The sequence below is a fragment of the Bubalus bubalis genome, chromosome 2 (genome assembly GCF_019923935.1).
Source record: "Bubalus bubalis isolate 160015118507 breed Murrah chromosome 2, NDDB_SH_1, whole genome shotgun sequence".
Lineage (NCBI taxonomy): Eukaryota > Metazoa > Chordata > Mammalia > Artiodactyla > Bovidae > Bubalus > Bubalus bubalis.
The window spans coordinates 91,772,436-91,792,088 of record NC_059158.1 but is presented as its reverse complement, the minus strand read 5'-3'; the positions used below and the strand labels follow the sequence as shown (position 1 = coordinate 91,792,088).

General features: G+C 38.6%; 1 protein-coding gene across 2 annotated transcripts in view; it reads left to right on the top strand.

Moving 5' to 3' along the window:
- The window catches only part of GPD2 (glycerol-3-phosphate dehydrogenase 2), a 149,685-nt gene that overhangs the window by 105,575 nt on the left and 24,457 nt on the right, over positions 1-19,653 (top strand). For both annotated transcript variants that reach the window (XM_006067554.4, XM_025276382.3), the window contains exons 7-8: positions 11,808-11,972; positions 12,760-12,904. In XM_006067554.4, the coding sequence (XP_006067616.1) occupies positions 11,808-11,972; positions 12,760-12,904 (310 nt within the window). The remainder of the gene's footprint in view (positions 1-11,807; positions 11,973-12,759; positions 12,905-19,653) is intronic.

Genomic DNA, 19,653 nt, shown 5'->3' with positions numbered 1-19,653 from the left:
CAGCACGTGATCTTGGCTGTAAAGATTCACAGTATCTGTTTTTTCACTGCTCTCAGAGTGATAAGGCTCTGCTATATTGATTGGCACTAGGAAGGCAATGGCACCCCACTCCAATACTCTTGCCTGGAAAATCCCATGAAAGGCTGCGGTTCATGGGGTTGCTGAGGGTTGGACACGACTGAGAGACTTCACTTTCACTTTTCACTTTCATGCATTGGAGAAGGAAATGGCAACCCACTCCAGTGTTCTTGCCTGGAGAATCCCAGGGACGGGGGAGCCTGGTGGGCTGCCGTCTCTGGGGTCGCACAGAGTCAGACACGACTGAAGTGACTTAGCAGCAGCAGCAGCAGGACTATGCCTGCAATGCAGGAGACCAGCGTTCAATCCCTGGGTTGGGAAGATACCCTGCAGAAGGGAATAGCAACCCACTTCGGTACTCTTGGACTTCCCTGGTGGCTCAGATAGTAATGCGTCTGTCTACAATGTGAGAGATCTGGGTTTGATCCCTGGGTTGGGAAGATTCCCTGGAGAAGGAAATGGCAACCCACTGCAGTTCTCTTGCCTTGAAAATCCCATGGACGGAGGAGCTTGGTGCAGGCTACTACTATCCATGGGGTCGCAAAGAGTCGGGCACGACTGAGCGACTTAACTTTCTTTCACTTTCCAGTACTCTTGGCTGGGAAATCCCAGGGACAGAGGAGCCTGGAGGGCTACATGGGGTCACAAGAATCAGACATGACTTAGCAACTAAACCATGCTCTAACCTGATCATTTCAGGGTAAGTGGCAAAGAAGTTGGTGTTAACTCTGAGATGTGCCCAGCGATCACATGGGTCTGTGAGGTGGTATGTACTGGACTTGAGCGTTCTGGATCTCCACACCGTGTTCTGCCTGGGCTGAGAGTTAGCCTGCTTTTCATGCTCATGTGAGAGTGCACATTCTTTTCAATCAGGACGTTGTGCCCTGGTCAGACTGATTTGATAACAACTTGATAAGGTGTGGAATCTTCCTGTGATTAGAGGGAGAAATCCGATAAGATACACTACTCACTTGCAACAGATAAAGCTTCTCAAAAGACTGCTTCCAGTTAGAATTCCCCAGCTGGTCCTTAGGACACCGTTCATGTATTTATTATGTAGCTCACACTCGAAATCACCCCTGGGGCAGGTGGAGCCATTTCAGCGGGTTTGTGAAAAGTTGTGTGCATGTGCTCACACATGAATGAGGAAACAGAGCCTGGGAGGTGGTTCTGGGTAAGTGAAAGGATTTGCTTACTCACTTTGGCCAGTCCTTTTATGAGAGGTCGATTATTCCCCCTTGAAGCCTTTCCTTTCCTTCCTTACAGAATTTGGTTCTCAGTTGGCTTGTTTGACATTTTGTGATGGCAGCTTATAAAATTGGTAGAGCTGGAAGGAACCAGAGAGATCCTGAAGTGCCAACTATGTGGTTCGAGCAGTGAAGAAACTGAGGCACAAGGCTTGGTACTAGGCCCAGGTTTTTAGTTACAAGCAAAAGACTCAATCGGTAAAGAATCTGCCTGCAATGCAGGAGACGCGGGTTTGATTCCTGGATTAGGAAGATTCCCCTGGAGGAGGAGGAAATGGCAAACCGCTCCAGTGTTCTTGCCTGGGAAATCCCACAGACAGAGGAGTCTGGTAGGCTACAGTCTGTGGGGTCGCAAGAGTTAGGACACAACTTAGCAACTAAACCATCAAAAGAAAAAGAAATTGGGCTGACTTAAGGAGAAAAGAACTTTTTGAGAGGACCTTGAACAAGAGGCAGAAATCCTGGGAAAGCTGCTGAAGACATAAATAATTGCAGCAATCAAAGCTACAGGCAAAACCCTACCCTAGAACTGGTGCACTGAAGGTGTTCATGCTGATGACTACCCGTCGTGCACTGCGTCTGCCGTCACTGCTCACATCTCTGTCTTTTTCCCCTAGAACAGGATGGTGCTGCTGTTATTTTGCCTCCACCATCAGATTGGATGCTCCGTGTCCAGTTCTCTGGCTCACTAGCTCTAGATTGAAATCTGTGTGGAGAGCATCTGATTGGTGGAGCGGGGTTAGAGGTCTGTGACCCTGGGTGGAGGTATAGACTCTGCCTCTTACAAGGCCTATGTAATGGGTGATGGGTGGATGTAGGAAAGCAAAAACAAGCAAAACGCAATATCTGTTACAGAAACACATCCAGTTAGTGACTCTCTGAGGCATTAGAACTTGGGCCTTTTGACTTTTCTCACTTTATAGCAAGTGTTGACTTCCTTTGCAAAAACTGTCAGAGGCTCATTTTTAAAGGAAAATGAAGTCCTCTGGATGAAGACTTGGTGATTCTAATACTTTGAAACACTCTTATCCTGTCAATGTAGTTTTTCTTTTCTTTTTTTTTTTTGCAGTTTTTCTTTTGGATTGAAAACCATTCTCCTAAATTCCTGTCCTTTGTGGCACCCATAAAATACTTGCTCATTAGTGGTAAAATGTGGAGAGAGAGAGAAAGAGAAACAAAAAACATTGTTCAGGAAGTGCAGAGATTAGAGATTAGTTGATACGTTTCAGGAAAAGTTTGCCAGATTGATGAGCAGAAACTATTTAGAACTAGAAAATATACTGAGCTTTTTGTTTGTTTTTATTTTTCAAGAATTTTGACCAGTAGCAATACATTTCAGTTAAGGTACAAAATGGTCTTGACTTTTCTGTGCATATTTTAACCTTTTAATAATAATAGTTAATATTTATTGAGAACTGTGATGTCATGTGGAGTAGGAAATGGCAACCTACTCCCATATTCTTCCCTGGAAAATTCCATCGACAGATGAGCCTAGCAGGCTATGGTCTGTGGGGTCACCAAGAGCCAGACATGACTGAGTGACTGAGCACATGATGTCATAACATACATTCTATCTCACTGCTCACCCTCTGTCAATCCCACTGTTATCCGCCCCGTACATATAGTGACTTGAACCTTGGATGAAGCAACTAGCATGAGGTTTCACGGTTGGTAGAGATGAGGCTTGGACTTAAGCCCACTCCTATAAAGGAAGCTTTGTGAATCTTCCTGTGACATAAAGAGAGGAAAGGAGGTGTGTCTGGAGCACTGTGCTGGGTGATATTGTAGGAAAACTGCAGAGGAAAGAGAAAGGGAAAATGCTAAGAAATGGAGAGAATTTTTGGAACTTGCAGCCTTTCCAAGTTAGACTGTAAACTTGCTCTCGTTCTCAGAGTCTTGGGGCAGTCTCGGGCCAATCCATTTCAGTCTGCTCCTCACAGTGACACTTAGCTCACTGCCTGGTGCATAATAAGGTGTTTAATAAATATTTGCTAAAGAAATAAATCTCAAGCATCCTCAAGTCAGTTACTTTGGGTTAGGATGCCGTGCATGCCACACTGCTACTCTCAGTAAAGAAAGACCCTTATCTTTCTTTACTTATCAGTGGCTTTGGTGCATGTCACAAACAACCAAGGAGGATGACCTGTGGCCACATTTAATTGTACCGCATGATTATGTGGTCTGTCAAAGAGTCTCCAGAGTGTCGTGCTTCCTGACTTTTCAACTGCATTTCAACTAATTTTTGTCACATTTTCCTTTTTCTTCCTTACAAGTATAAAAACTTATTTTTGACTTGTGCTAGAGAGAGAATGAATTGGTCTGGGTAGGCATGGGAAGTGAGGGGCTTCTCCAGCATAAACGGATGTATAGACATTTTTGTACAGATGAGAGCAAATGAATCCCTGGAGCTTTCTGTTGTTTGCAGTTTAAAAGTGGTTTATTTTCATTGAAATCCAGCTAGATTCCTAAGTATCTGAAAAGTACAAAACTTACTCTTCATTAAATTCATGTAAAACTTTTTCAATAAAGGAAAGCCCTGAGGGTATAGAAACTTTATGTACTTAAATATGTCATGTGAAGGCACTTCACAGTGTTTCGTTTACATGGGGCCAGAGACCACAGATCCATGCTGATTGCTAATTATTCAGATTGTAAATAGCTTATTTGAGAACCTAGGGTGAGACAAAAGAAAGATGAAGGAACAAAAGGCCCACGATAATGAAAAGGATATTGCAATGAGAAAGGCTGGGTAGAATTATGATGTAGGTCACATTCTGTGCCTGTATTTAATTGTACCTTTGTATTTAATAATAACAATGATTACATGCTTAGGGCTAACAGGTGTCATTGCTGAGAACTGTAGTATGGATAAGTGACAGCAAATTATTCCAATTCATAAACTTTGAATATAATGCTTTTGTTTTGAATTTCACCAGTCTATACTAGAAGATATTTCCTGCAAAAAATGTATATCAGCCTAGGAAGATTTTTAAACCTAATTCCTGATAAGTATATATGAAATATGAATAAAGTATAATGAAAAAAATCACTTTGCAGAGATTAATTAAATGTGGTGGTCCTAATACCACAGTCACATTTCTGATAGCTTATGCTTCACATAAGCTTGGATATAATTGCACATTAGCAGGGATTAAAGTTTACAGGTGGTGGTCTCTGCATTTTCTCTACTTCTTGCTTATCTTGACCATTTTCCCTAACTGCCCACTTTCCCTAACTCCCCAGGGAGTTGCTTTCCCTGCCCACTGTGTACCTTTCTGTGGCCATTTTGCAGTTTGTAATTGTCTTAGTAATTTGTTTCACTTTATTTTACCTGTCCTTCCTCTTAGAACATGGTTCTATGGATCAGAGACCAGTGTTAGATTATTTTCCTTACTCAGTGGATCCCTAATGCCTATCATCAGGCAGATGTTTAAATAGTTTACAAGGTAAGGCAAGATGTTCCATGGAGTAGGAATACCATGAGTGAAAAGTCAGAGGTGTGAGAGAGCAAAGTTTTATTCAAGGATGACCACTTTATTTGGGCTTTGCAGATGATTCAATGGTGAAGAATCTGCAAGAGACTGGATATGCAGGTTCAATCCCTGGGTCAGGAAGAATGACTACCCACTCAGTATACTTGCCTAGAAAATTCCATGGACAGAGGAGCTTGGCAGGCTACAGTCCATGGGGCTGCAAAGAATCAGACACTACTGAGCAAATGAGCATAGTTCAGTTGAGTTCAGTTGCTCAGTCATGTCCAGCTCTTTGCGACCCCATGGACTGCAGCACACCAAGCTTCCCTGTCCATCACCAACTCCCAGAGCTTGCTCAGACTCATGTACATCGAGTCAGTGATTCCATCCAACCATCTCATCCTCTGTTGTCCACTTCTCCTCATGCCTTCAATCTTTCCCAGCATCAGGGTCTTTTCCGAAGAGTCAGTTGTTTGCATCAGGTGGCCAGAGTATTGCAGTTTCGGCTTCAGCATCAGTCCTTCCAATGAATATTCAGGACTGATTTTCTTTAGGATGGACTGGTTTCATCTTCTTGCAGTCCAAGTTGTGCCACAAACTAATCACTAATCTGTTTATAGTATTTCTATTAATATAGGAAAATAGATTGTATTCTTAATAGCCATCTTAGAATGCAGTCTCAAAGACTGACCTGCTTTGAACCTGGGACTAATTTTATTAGAAAATTGGCTATATTGCCTGTGTAAGTTATGTGTGTTCACAATTCCACATAAAACCATAAAACCTGAGTAGCATAAAAACAATTAGGAATTATTACGCATGCACTCTAGAGCCTGGGAACCACAGCTGCTGAACCCACACACTGCAATTAGAGAGTAGTCCCTGCTCTCTGCAGCTAGAGAATAAGCCTGTGCAGCAATGAAGACTCAGCACAGCCAAAAATAAATAAATAAATTTTAAATGATATTAAAAAAAAACAAACGACACAGCCAGGAATGACATGCCCAGGCTAACCTGCTTAGTACCAGGAGGATGATGAAGCCCTGTGGTGAGTCATCCCAGCAAAACCATCCTACACCAGCTGATAGGAGAAGAGACCAGAAGAATCACTTACCCAACCCCAGACAAGAGCCACCTAGATAAACACTCCAAAATCACATCTGCTAACATTCCCTTGACCAAAACAGTTTCACGTGTCTGGGTCCAGAGTCAGAGTGGGAATCAACACTGTGAAGACTTTTTGACAATGGGCATGAATACAGGAGGGGTGAAGAATTGGGAGAACTTTTGCAATATAGTATGTGGCTCATAAAAGCTAATCAAATCAAGATTTCCTTATAATTCTAGATCCGATAGAAGAATATGATTTTTCACTTTATTTTTCTGGTGTCTTTATAAAATAATCTTTTGGTCTTTTTTAATCCTATGCTTTTAAAAAGCAAAGTCAGAGAAATCACAAATGAGGATAAAATTGAAGTTTTTCTTTTTCTTTTCTTTTATTTATTTATTTATTTATTTTTAATTGAAGAGTAGCTATTACCTGGTTGGCTCAAAAGTTCATTCAGGTTTTTCCATAGCATGTCACAGAAAAACTTGAACAAACTTTCTGGCCAATGCAATGCATGCATTGTGTAATTTCAGAGGTACCCACCTAGCTCGTCTTTGTTTATAGGATGCTGAAACCCAGAGGAATGCAGTGCACCCCCTGCATTCCCCCAACCAGGTTAGTGATTCACTCAAAACTTGTTAGCCCAGTATCCCAATCCAGAGCCGTTCTCTGCTGTATCTTTTCTTTTTAAAAATAATTTTATTTATTTATTTATTTTTGGCTGTGCCGGGTCCTCATTGCTGCCTGGGCTTTTTCTCTGGTTGCAGAGAGCAGGGGCTGCTCTCTAGCTGCAGCGTGTGGGTTCAGTAGTTGTGGTTGCCAGGCTCTAGAGCACAGGCTCAGTAGTGGTGCAAATGGACTTAGTTGCTCTCTAGCATGTGAAATCTTCCCAGATCAGGGATCGAGCCCATGTGCCCTGCATCGGCAGATGAATTCTTATCCTCTCAGAAACCAGGGAAGGCTCTCTGCTGTGTCTTGTAAGGTATATTCTTCCTAAACTGCTTCATGTGTCTCTCTGACCCCCTTCACTCCCCACACAAATAACCATTTTTATAAATAATTTACTTCTGGGGGGAGATTGCATTGTTGTTATAATTTACCTGAAAAGTACGTTCTCATTTGACTTTTTCTTTGCAAGCTTACTCATCCTACGTACTTAAACCAGAATTTAGTAATCGCTTTTCACACAGATACACACACACACCTATTTTGCTCTGCCTCTACTTCACTCTTCCCATGAGAAAGGGATATTTTAAATATAATGATTCTATTAAATCAGTGCGAGTTTGGTGCCTTAGCCTTTAATTACCTTTGCTGGACTGTTAAGAAGCTTCCTGAGAGGGGTCATTGTGTCACTGTCAGTTTGAGATGATGAAGCATGTGCCCTGTGGATTTTGTTAGAAATGGGATTAAGCTTCAGGGAGGTATTCTTTCTCCTCCTGCATCCTTTTTCCCTCTGCTGCACTAAGTCACGTGAATGCATAACACCCAGGTCAGGGCACAGGGAGGTGGAAAGAAATACTCTCAGCACATTTTTTTTTAATTGATAAAGTTATGATCACATTATTTTAATAAATATTTAATTATTTTAAGTAATCAGGGTTTTTTGCTAACAATTAGACTTTCTGGGTCCATGGATAGTGACTATCTATGTAAATGACCATTTAACAGTAGGCTGTAAAAGAAGATTGTATGTAGAATTTCAGGGCATCATGGAATTTTAGATCTGAAGGATCAGGAAGATGCCAGGTAATTTCTTGGGGTTTTCTCATATTTATACATTCTTCATACTCTTTACACATTCAATGCTTGTTTCTCTCTCTCTCTGCACCCCCTCCTTTTTTTTTTTTTTACCAGCTATTTTGCATGTTAACTTAGTTGCCAAACTTTGAAACCCTCTAAGGAGAACAATATTGTATTGCTCTGTCTCCAAAATATTTATATTTGAGGCCTATCTCATACTAGAGAATTGCATCTTAAAAATGTTTTTCGCTTTAAAATATCTCTCATGATCCTGGGTGCAAGGCCATTGTGGACTAAGGCAAAATCCTTCTCTGTTACTACTGACCTTCATTCTCTTTCGTGGGTAGATTTTACATTTTGTTTCCTAAACAAGGAAAAGCAGTTATAGTCCCACCTCTTATGTGCTTCCTCACATCTGAGTTGTAAGTTCAGTACGTGCACATATGTAAGATTTCAAGTGCAAAAGGAGAACAGAGTAGGAAACAGATTTTCGCAGTCCCAGTCTGGGTCCTTTCGTAAGTGCCAACGTAAAGCGATTCAGTGATCAGTGAATAGTTTCATGTTGCCTGGCTCTGAAGAAAAGGATTTGAAAACCCAAACTTAATAAGCAGATCAATTGGGTGGGGGAGTTGATATTATTGTTTTGCATTCCAATAACATGCAGTGTTATCAAAAACTTTTTTCTTCAGCAGTAAAATTACAGGAGGCATATACCTTTCAGAATGTCAGGAAAAGGAGTTGGGGGGAATTTAGTTAGGAATAATGAATATATACCACTTATCACAGGAAGCATACACTGTGAGCCTCTGGGTATCTCAGGGTAAAGGGTGAATTTAATGTGGGTTGAGGAGTGGAGGTTGGCCTTGAATCAAAGCAGGTACTTGAATTAAGCTTAATGACTGCAAAGAAGGGAACTCCTGGGTAGAGGTGTGAACTCCTAGGCCCAGAAGAAAGTCAGGTTACTTAATTCCTCAGTTTTTATAATAACTGTGTTTGCATTTCCCAGGGAAGCACGGGGCAACTTGTGGGTTAAGTCTAGAGGGAATCATTCATATCCATTTCTCATTCTTGGGCTAGTTTGGGTTTAAGTTTAGATTTTACACACTTCTGGGGTTTCCCTGCTTCCCTTAAGTTTATTGCCACCAACTTACTGATAAACTGATTTTTTTTTAAACTTTAGACAAAGCATTCTGTTTTATAGTTAGAGATAATACTATAAATCTATAAAGGCTATAAGATTTATATAAATCTGGAAGACTGTAAAAATCTAAGACTATAAATAAACCTGTTTATTTAACACATTGAATGGAATTTGGCTAAATTTAACACTTCCTGAATACCTGTTCTGTGCTTGGTACTAATGAGAAAGAGAAAAGATGAAAAGTAGGACTTCTGCCTTCCCATGACAAGGCCGAGGAGACGTGGAAATCACGCAGTAATTACAGTGGAATGTTACTTCCAGGAGAACAGAAGTATCCCTGTATCTTTCTCACCATTAGGTTCCTTGCATTTGTCACAGTGCCTGACTCGTAACTAAGGCTTATCATTTTCTCAAGTTGATGGATACATGGATGACTAGTTTCATAAAGACTGTGGAAATGGCATGTACAAGGTACAATATGGATTCAGAAGATGGGATGAACAACTTGGCCTTGGAGGGGTTCAATACAGATAATGAAAGTCTTTATAGGGAGATATTTGAATCAGCTCATAGGAGAGAAATAGGAGTTGTCTAGAGCTTCCAGAATGGTTTTCCAGCCAAAAGAATTCATGTGGACAAAGGCAAGGAGGTATGAAATGACATGGATGTTCAAGAAGTTGTAAATAATTTTTTTTAAGAATAAAGGGAGTAGAAGATTGCAGGGAGAGCCTTCATAAATAAGTGACATTTCTGATTTGAGTCAAGGCATGCTGCTGGGTATCAGAGTAAGAGTGCAAAATAAAGAGCAAAGAGACTTGTTTCCACCTCACATTTTGAACTGAGGTTCATCTTATTTACCCTCAAAAGTATTGGCATTTGGAAGCTAATTCAGGAGGTGTATCTTAGTATAGGAGGTATATCTTAGTATAGAAACAATAGAGCCTGATGAACTATACAAATACTGTTCCAATGAGATTCTATAATTGGAAAATATATTAAAAGAAAGCTTGTGTATTTTCAAAAGTTAGTTTCATTACTGGATGATTGTTAAATAGATATACAGCATATCACTTTACAGGGGCTTCTCTGGAGGCTCAGTGGTAAAGAATCCGCTTCAATGCAGAAGATGTGGGTTCAGACCCTGGTGTCGGAAACATCCTCTGGAGAAGGAAATGGCAACCCACTCCAGTATTCTTGCCTGGAGAATCCCATGAACAGAGGAGACTGCTGGGCTACAGTCCATGGGGTTGCAAAGAGTAGGATACTACTTAGCGACTAAACCGTAACAACAATATATCACTTTACAACGGGAGCTGTCATTTAATAAATGAATTTCTGCCTGGTTCCTAGGAACAGTGATGTCATATAGGATTTAAAATAATTGATTTACATGTGGCTTTCTCACCCTGTGTCTAAGTCGAGGCACACTTGCATTGGTGAGAGTTTTCCTACCATAGGAACATGACTTGGATTTCTTGGACTACCTACCCCTTAAAGGTTTCATTGTTATGTACTAGATAGAAAGATTCGGTGGGATGGGTATTTTTTAAAATTTAGATGTATAATCTGTTTTCATGCTTTTAACTTTATGGATCATATTTTCCAATTTTAAATGGCCACATTAATAAAAGTCAGTTTCTTCAACTTAATTTTAAATATATCTACTATTTTAATTGCACCATTAGGGTCATGCTAGGTGAAATTGATAGAAATGCTGCCCCTCTTCTGTTTCGACTTAAAGTTCAGCTGCCGCTGCTGTTGTTGCCTTTCTTCTATTTTCATTCTATTCATCTTTGGATAAAATAACTCCTTATTTTGCATGTCGAGGTTTAATGTATGTTCTTAACTTGATAGAGACTTTAATTTTGAGGGAAGGTTCTTGGCTGATTGCATTAGTTTAGCAGTTCTAGAATAAGATGTCTGTGGGGAGGGGCGGCAGAGTCCTGTCATTGATTCTCTCTTTATAACTGTGCCCTTTTAGCTGCAGCCGATTACCTGTGGTGCTTCTGACCCGGCACAGACTGAATCACAAGGAAGAAACTTTACATAAACCATTTATACTAAATGCTTGGTATGCCGGCAACATAAATCAACAACAATATCCATTATAAATTCATCCCTTTATCAGTATTATCTTGATAGAACTGATCCCAATGTGTGGGAATTTGAACTCTGCTTCAATACATCTAGTCCTGTGTAATTAGTTATTCAGGGCACAGAGAACCTGGCCCCTGCGATGTAGAGTAATTCTTCCTGGTCAGCGTTAACTCCACTGGCAATAATAAATAGAAAAAGTCTCTAGTGATGCCAGTATTTTAAAGTGATTAATCATCTTTCCCCGCTTCGCCTCCCCCTCAGTTTTCTTTAACTAAGATTTTTCAGCAATAAATCTTTAACAATACAGGTAGGAATTGTTCTGTAATTAAATTTTGCCCTGCTTAATTTCTTACCTTTTATGTATGACGAAAAACAAAAAGTTAACATTTTAAGGAGCTCTGATTGAAATTCAAACCCAGAAAACTCCTTTATAGAATACTGAGAGATTCTCTATGGAAGATTAAGCTCTTGATTTTGAATATTAGATAGAGCACGTATTCATTAAAATTGTTAATCAACACCAGTTGGGGTGTCAAATATTCTGAAGTTTTGAATTACTTCACTTTCATGTGTACGGGTTGTCTGTATTAGGAAAAGCCTGACATATGCATATGTTCCCAAACGGAGAGAATAATTACTTATTTCTTAACTTGCAGATAATTGATGTGAGCTCTGTAGGAAAGGGAGACTTTGCATCCTTTTGTGGTACACAAAGTGCAATTGCGGAAGTGGCAGGTAAATGCCTGACAGAGAATGACCATGTATTTCCAAATCATGCCCTGTAGAGCTGACCAGCCATCAAGTATATTCCACGTGACAGGGACAGATGTGACATATCTGTTGTGACACACTTCTCTATACCACCAGTCTGTGGCTTGAGGTGACTCCTGTCCCTCCTCTGATGCTTTCTCCCGCTGCAGGACAACACAACGATGCACGGATGAACCTTGCCATTGCTCTCACCGCTGCCAGGTATGGGGCTGCCACGGCCAATTACATGGAGGTCATGAGTTTGCTCAAGAAGACAGACCCCCAGACAGGGAAAGAGCGTGTGAGCGGTGCACGGTGTAAGGATGTGCTGACAGGTATGCAAAGGCTCCGGCAGGGCAGATTTCTTAGCATCTTGCTTTGTCTCTACAATGACTGAATGATTATTTCTCTGTCACTTCTCTTTTATTGAAGCCAGATTTCAGAGTCCTATTACCTATATTCCTTATTGTCAACAACAACTGGTTTCACATGAAAATTTTCCTTTGTGGAACCTGGCCATTTTTTTTCCTCTTGTTAAACATTAATGATGATCATGATAATAATGTCTGCAAAATTCTCACATAATGAATGCATTATGTTTTCTTTACAAAAACATGTTATTAAGAAAAGTCAATAAATGTGGCTAGCTTCAAAAAGTATCCTTTAGGTGACAAAAGCAGTGTGTTTACGTGCCATTCAAGTCAATCACGTTAACTTTGGTGAGATTTGCTTGCCTGTCCAGTTTTGTGGCCAGGTGGGCGAAGTTTCAGAATTACGTCGTTTCCTTCAAAACCACTGCTCACACTTTTGAGTTTTAAGGAGAAAGCAGCTCATTTACTCACTTTCTTCTTATTTGGCACTTTAATGTCAGGCATTTTGCAAACTGGAATGAGAGCTGAAATGAAAAAGCAGCGTGCTTTTTTTCCTGCAGTTTGGACTTGTTTTTGGTTAAATGTACTCACATGCAGGCCTGTTGTGTGGCTTCTCAATGACTCTGGTTGCCTGTATCACTCAAGTGATAATGTATACACCACCATAAGTTAATAGATGAATTAATAATCTAAAGCATCAGTGAGCAGAGAAACAAATGGGGTGTGTGACTGACATTGCTTTCTTTCACAGGGGAGGAATTTGATGTGAGGGCCAAGTGTGTTATCAATGCCACGGGACCTTTCACAGACACCGTGCGCAAAATGGACGATAAGGACACCACAGCTATCTGCCAGCCGAGTGCCGGCGTCCACATCGTGATGCCTGGTTACTACAGGTACCCGTGTTCCCACTCATGCATCGTCACCAAAGAAGGGCCGCAAGAAATTGTCTACACGTATTCTTATAGCATACCTTTCTTAATAATAGATGGTCTAGCTCACTGTTCAAAATGAGGAGAAATGACTGAAAAAAAAGCTCTTCCAAAATACAAATCGCAAACCAGGCTTGAGAATTTCTTAGTTTTTATGGCAATACCCCTTTCTATGAGTTAGTGATTTGGAATCTGTTTTTGTACTTTTTTTCAGTGTACTCATCATCAGAGGCTAAGTCTTAGTATTTTTAAATTTTAATTTTCATGAAAACCCTAAAATTAATTTTGCAAAAATGTCCATAAAAGACATTTACATGAAAACACTAAAAAGTTCATTTTATAAAATACCCAGACTTGCTTATGAAGAATCTGAAAATGAGGACCAAATATTCTTATGTTTATAATTTTTGAAATATATTTTGAAAAATAATTTATAATTTCTGATTTATCATTTTGGCAAAGATAATCAGAGGTAGAGAAATGGGCAGGAATAGAGATGAAATAAGAACAGCTATTAATTGAAAATCCTTTAAGTGGGGTGATGCACATGAAACTGCAATTTTTATGTGCATTTGAATTTTTAGTATTTTTTATTTTTAATAAATTTGAAAACAAATATGTATGATCCCAAGAAACTGATAATGATTGCCCCTAATGTACATTTCAAAATATCTGGGGAAAAGTTCATGTGTCCATGATGAATAGGAACATTTTTATTTTCATATGTGGCAATCTAATAGGCAAACTAGTACATAATTCTGTGAAATCATGATTTATGCTCAGGGTATTCATTAAGACATCATTTGTAGTTGAGAAATATTAAAAACCACATCAGTTTCTAACCTTAGGAGGATGGATAAGTAAATTATGGTGTATCTGCACAAGGAAATATTATATGGCCATTAAAAATTCTGAATAATTTTAGTCTCCTAGGAAAACCCTAGAGATATAGTGTTAATTTTGAGTGGAGAATAGAAGATTGTATGTGTAACATGAGCAAACATTATATAAGTATCTAGAAAAAGATGAAAAGAAGTATTTTAAATACCAATGGTGATTGCCTCTAGGTGATGTGATAGTGAGTAAAAGGTTATCATTTCTAGGTAACATGGTTAGAATGGGAGTTATCGCTTCTATATTCTAATAATTTTCCATAAAAGACATATTTTTAATATTTGATAAAACAGATATACAGATCCGTGATATTTCATTTAATACCTGCATTCTTCTAGAATGCCATCCCACTATGTAATGGATGCTGCTGCCTTTTTAGTTAGTTTTCCACTAAGTCTTCTTGAAAAGAGTCCAAGATATTGTACCAAGCACACTTCTAATGAGAAAGATATCACACTTCTACCAAGAAGAATATTAACGAAATTTCGTATCCACCAGCTTCCAAGGTTTCTTTGTCGTTTTCTAAATGTCTACATCTAATTAATAGACAGTCATCAGTGTTTTCATTTAGAACTGTAGAGACCATGGTGCTTCCAGTTTCAATAATAAAAACTTATGCAGTGGTGCTTAATAGAGTTTTAAAAACTGTTAAGCAGAAGTTTAGTTCAAATGAAAAGGCGAGAAGTAAATATATGTACATGTTGCAAATGTTTCTTGTATATAGAGGTTTTCAAAAATAGTTTCAGACACAATTATATGGATTTATTTTGTGTTGGATAAAAATTTGCAAGGTCAGCTAGTTTGTAAGTTTTTGGAAGCATTTTTTTTTAACATCTGTTGGAGTACAGATGTAGTACCTAAAGTATAGACACACACGCATCATCACAATCCTTACACTTGCTTAGATCTTACTTGTGCGTTGTGTTTCATGTCTTTACTATTGTCCCATGATATCAGAGCACAAATTAGTATTCTGTATTATTCCCTGTATTATTTCTGCCACTTCATGTTTCAGACAAGCCATTTTATTCTGTAAACCTTAGTTTGTCCGTCGTTAAAATGTGAAGACATTCTACTCTTTGAAGTATACAGACAAAGACAGTATGAAGAGTAAGATAAGGTGATACCTGGGTGAAGAACTTCCTGGTTTGTTCATCACTTTACCTCTTGTTAACTGTGCAACTTTGGGAAGCTGCTCATTTCCAGCTTCTGGTTCCTTATCTCATGGTAGTTCCTAATTTGTGTACATTTGGACAATATTCCTTTGTTTATTTTTCTTTATTTTCTTGACTGCTACATCCGCAGCTCCTGGTACATTATCTGGTACATAATAATGACTGGTAAATTTTTGATGAGTTCTACTAACTTTTTGTGTTAACTTGCCCAAATTGAGATTGTTCCTTTTTCTAATTAAAATTTTGATCTTATACCTATAAGGGAATTTTAAATATATAGATATTAAAATATAAAACAAAATATGATTTTTCTTTTTACTGCCAACTCCTGTAGACAAAAATAAACAAAAGTAATCGCTATAGAAAAATAGAAAGATATAGAATGAAAAGTGAAAGTCTCCCTCCTTTCCTCATGTCCCCAGCTTCAGTTTTCGATAATGCTTCCTTCTGATTTCTTCCATAAAATTTTGTGTTTATGCTTGCACAAATGTATATCCTTTTAAACTTTTTTTCATGAAGGAACTCATGCTATATATATGTTCTGTACTATGCTTTATAATATGCTAACAACGAGCAGATAGGTGGTTTTTAAGAAATATAAATATATATTACCTGCATGTAATACTTTCAAAACAGAAAGTCTTTCTTAATCCTAAAAATTAGGCATTAGTTTCAGACCCATGCCTGTAAGTTGTAAAAGTGTTAGTCACAGCTGGGTCTGTTTAAGATGCAGTAAGTGATCTCGTTCTACTTTGGGAGAAATTAATATCTCCGTTTTTAGCACCTCGAACCACTAAACATCCTGTGGGGAACCTTGGAGGAGTGGCCTGGCAGCCCAGTTCCTGTTCAGTCTCTGTTTGCAGATGAGTCCCTTGGTTTGGGATTACAGTCTGGGTTAATTGTTTGGTCCCTCTTTCAGTACTGACTTTGAGCAGCTATATCGCTGGTATCCAAGGGATGGTTTTTCTCTCCATATCAAATTGTTCTCTTGGGTGGGTGAGGTCCAGAGATCTCAGACTGAAATAGCTCTCTGGATTTCTCAGTCAGTCTTCACTCAACAGCTGTAACTCAAGGGTTCTACTAGGTCCTTAGAGATGAGTAAGACCTTATGGCGCTGCCCTTATAACCAGCTGATAATAATTTAAGGCTTCACTTTCACTTTTCACTTTCATGCATTGGAGAAGGAAATGGCAACCCACTCCAGTGTTCTTGCCTGGAGATTCCCAGGGACGGGGGAGCCTGGTGGGCTGCAGTCTATGGGGTCGCACAGAGTCGGACACGACTGAAGCGACTTAGCAGCAGCAGCAATAACTTAAGGCCTAGCATTTCAACTAGAAGCTGATCAGTTTGACAATACAATGACTTCAAGAGCCACTGGTTTATTGAGTGTAGGCAGCTAAATGGGGAATAAGGACTCAATATGCAGTCTACCCTGTTGGGCTATTTTCAGAGTTTCTTTATGGCATTTATTAAGCTTATTATGACCCTAATATTCCACATGTAGAATTATCTTGTGCCATCGTAGCAGCTTTCTCTCTCTCTCTAGACTATTTTAATTTCAGAAAACTCAACACACAGAAATCATTTACTTTTGAAGGCACTCTACATTAAGAACTGAGAAGTTGCTGTATAACCCAGGGAGCTCAACCTGGTGCTCTATGACAACCTAGAGGGATGGGAAGGAGGTTCAAGAAGGAGGGAACATATGTATACTTAGGACTAATTCACATTGTTGTATGGCAGAGACCAACACAACACAATAAAGCAATTATCCCCCAATTAAAAAATCTGGAATTTTCATCAGAGTTGTGGGTAGATGATCTTACAAAAATAACTACAATACATCAAATGACTGAAATACATGAAAATAGTTGTCTCCTCCTTTTAGCCTACAGATGCTTTTTACTACTGGTGAGAGGTCAGTTTTTTTCCCCCATAATATGTGTGCATACTCCTGGCTCCAACACTGATTGCTGAGTAGTTAGTAATAAATTGATTTCAGTTTAAATAAGGGTACTTCAGGATGGCAATGGTCTGCATGAGAAAAATTTTCATTACATCTAATCCTAGACACACACATAAATTAGCAGCAAGCTTCTTCTGCTGATGTCAAGTGACTTATGCATATTGAGAAAAGACCTATGCCTCACCGCATTGTATACCATCCCTATAGTATGACAGCCATTTTCAAACTTTTGTGCGACCTTGCAGAATTAATTCTTCATAAGAAAACAAACTTTTCCCTAAGGGTGAGTTATGAATTAGGTAATTTAGAACTGATGAGAAGTATTTCCAAGTGGATTCTTAAATTTTTATACCATTCATTAATAGCTTTGTCTTCCCTCTGTGCTTGTTAATTTTATGTTTGACACATATGTCTTCACTTAAGCAGTTGATTCTCTACAGGTTCCAGTTATGTGTGTGTTGGTAACTATCACATTCACCCTTTAAACTGCTTTTATTGCACTGAGAGGTTTTAAAAGATTCAGTAGTTGTGCTTTTCCAACAGCATTTCATGTCTCAGTTACTGAATATTATAATTTTATGCTGAAGTTGATCAAGTTTATTGAGTTGCTTAGATACATCACATAGTATCTAGCCCATAAAATGATCATATATATATTATACCAACATGTAATTTGTTCCTTAAATTTTAGAATGTAGAATTTATCCTTTTGTTTCAATATAGGACTATTTACCAAATTGAAAGTTGAACTCATGAGCTAATTTCTATCATAAAGTGACATGTTTAATATAAGGGCATATCAACCCAGGATCAAATTAGGTGCTTACAAACCATATTTTAACTAGTTTCTTTTAAGATCTTTAGAAAGTTTTATGGCAAGTACAAAGGAAAACTGTAGACATACAGAGACTGAAAATACTCGATATTTATAGCTTTCAGTATATTTTTTGAAAGTAAAATTACTTTAAGTAACCCTGAGTGAAGATGAGATCCTCACTGAAAGTTTAAATGATTGACACACTTTGGGGTGATTTTTGCTTGTGCTAAATAGAAGAATTGAAGCCTATTCTCTCCTGTGTCTCACGTAGACTACAGATACTGATTTCTTTCTACAAAGGCTGTATGGACATGGCAGGCATTTCATGGGGCTGACGAGTCTTTGCAAAGAAGTATTATTACTCCTTGTAGTTTCAATGAAGAAGATGCATTAACTAAACTGACTATGGATTTCTTTTTCATAAAAAAGTCATTTTTGGTTTGCTTTTAAACGTATTCAGACTCTCATCCTTACACATTTGAATCTTGAGTTTCTTGTTTTTTTAATTTTAAGAGAAAGACCCACTCCAGTACTCTTGCCTGGAAAATCCCATGGATGGAGGCGCCTGGTAGCCTGCAGTCCATGGGGTCGCTAAGAGTCGGACATGACTGAGCGACTTCACTTTCACTTTTCACTTTCATGCATTGGAGAAGGAAATGGCAACCCACTCCAGTGTTCTTGCCTGGAGAATCCCAGGGACGGGAAGCCTGGTGGGCTGCAGTCTATGGGGTTGCACAGAGTCGGACACGACTGAAGCAACTTAGCAGCAGCAGCAGCAGCAGCAACTATGAATAGTTGACTGTATGTCTTTTAAAATGTGTGAGCATAACAGGGATTTTTGGAATTTATTGAAACCAAATAGAATGATATTTCCTATTTAAGAAATATTATTAATAGAAGCTGAAAATATATTTACAGAAAATACCTTTAACATTGGTTCCTTATGAGAATTCAGTCAAATTCAGCTATCTGAAGGTTTGTAGTGTTCAACTATTTGAAAATGACACTTTGAGATTCCTCCTGCCATTTTAACAACGTCTCCAAAATTTTAGAATGGTTAATGAATCCATTAAAACAACAGTTACTAATGATTCAATAACACAACTGGGCACGTTTTGTCAGTGTTTATTTTCAGTTGCCTCTTCTTGCAAGTGTGTTTTACAATTTGGTTTTAGAATATTAAGTAGGTATTAGAAAAATTCTTAATATTTTTGAAGATTTTGGTCTGGCAGAAGAGGCGTCCTTAAAGCTTAATTTAGTAGTATAATACACTGGCATCTTCTGCCTATTTAAAGATTTTCATTGCTAAAATATTTCTCTCCTTTTTGATCTTATCCCAGTACACTGTTATCCAGGTAGTAATAGAAAACTGAGCCCTTTTCTCATGGATGCATTTCTTGAGATTTCAGTAAAATTGAAATAAAGTAAGAAATCTCATATTTGGTGAAGTGGTATAAGCTTATTCAGGCACAAAAGAGTAAAGAACTTTTTGATTATATTTTAGTTTCTAGAAAGTTAGACCCTTCACTTTTCTCACAGACTTCTCAGACCTTATACTGAAAGATGTACCAAATGTCAAATGTTCCAGGAAAATACTTTTCATGGGCTTGAAAAAAGATTGAAGAACTTAAGTGACCATCATGAAAGGAATCATAGGCATTTATCCTGCTGACATTATCTGATGTGAATGGTGCAAGGGATCTAAAAACCCAGTCGGAATTGAAGTCCACCTACTTAACTCACCTTGCATTGCTGGTTTTGCTGTAGAATATTATTATAATAACACTTGCTTGATGCCTTTTGTATTACCATTTTTTTTTCTTTTAGGAATTTCTAGATTAGGTTAGCGGCAGTCAAAGTA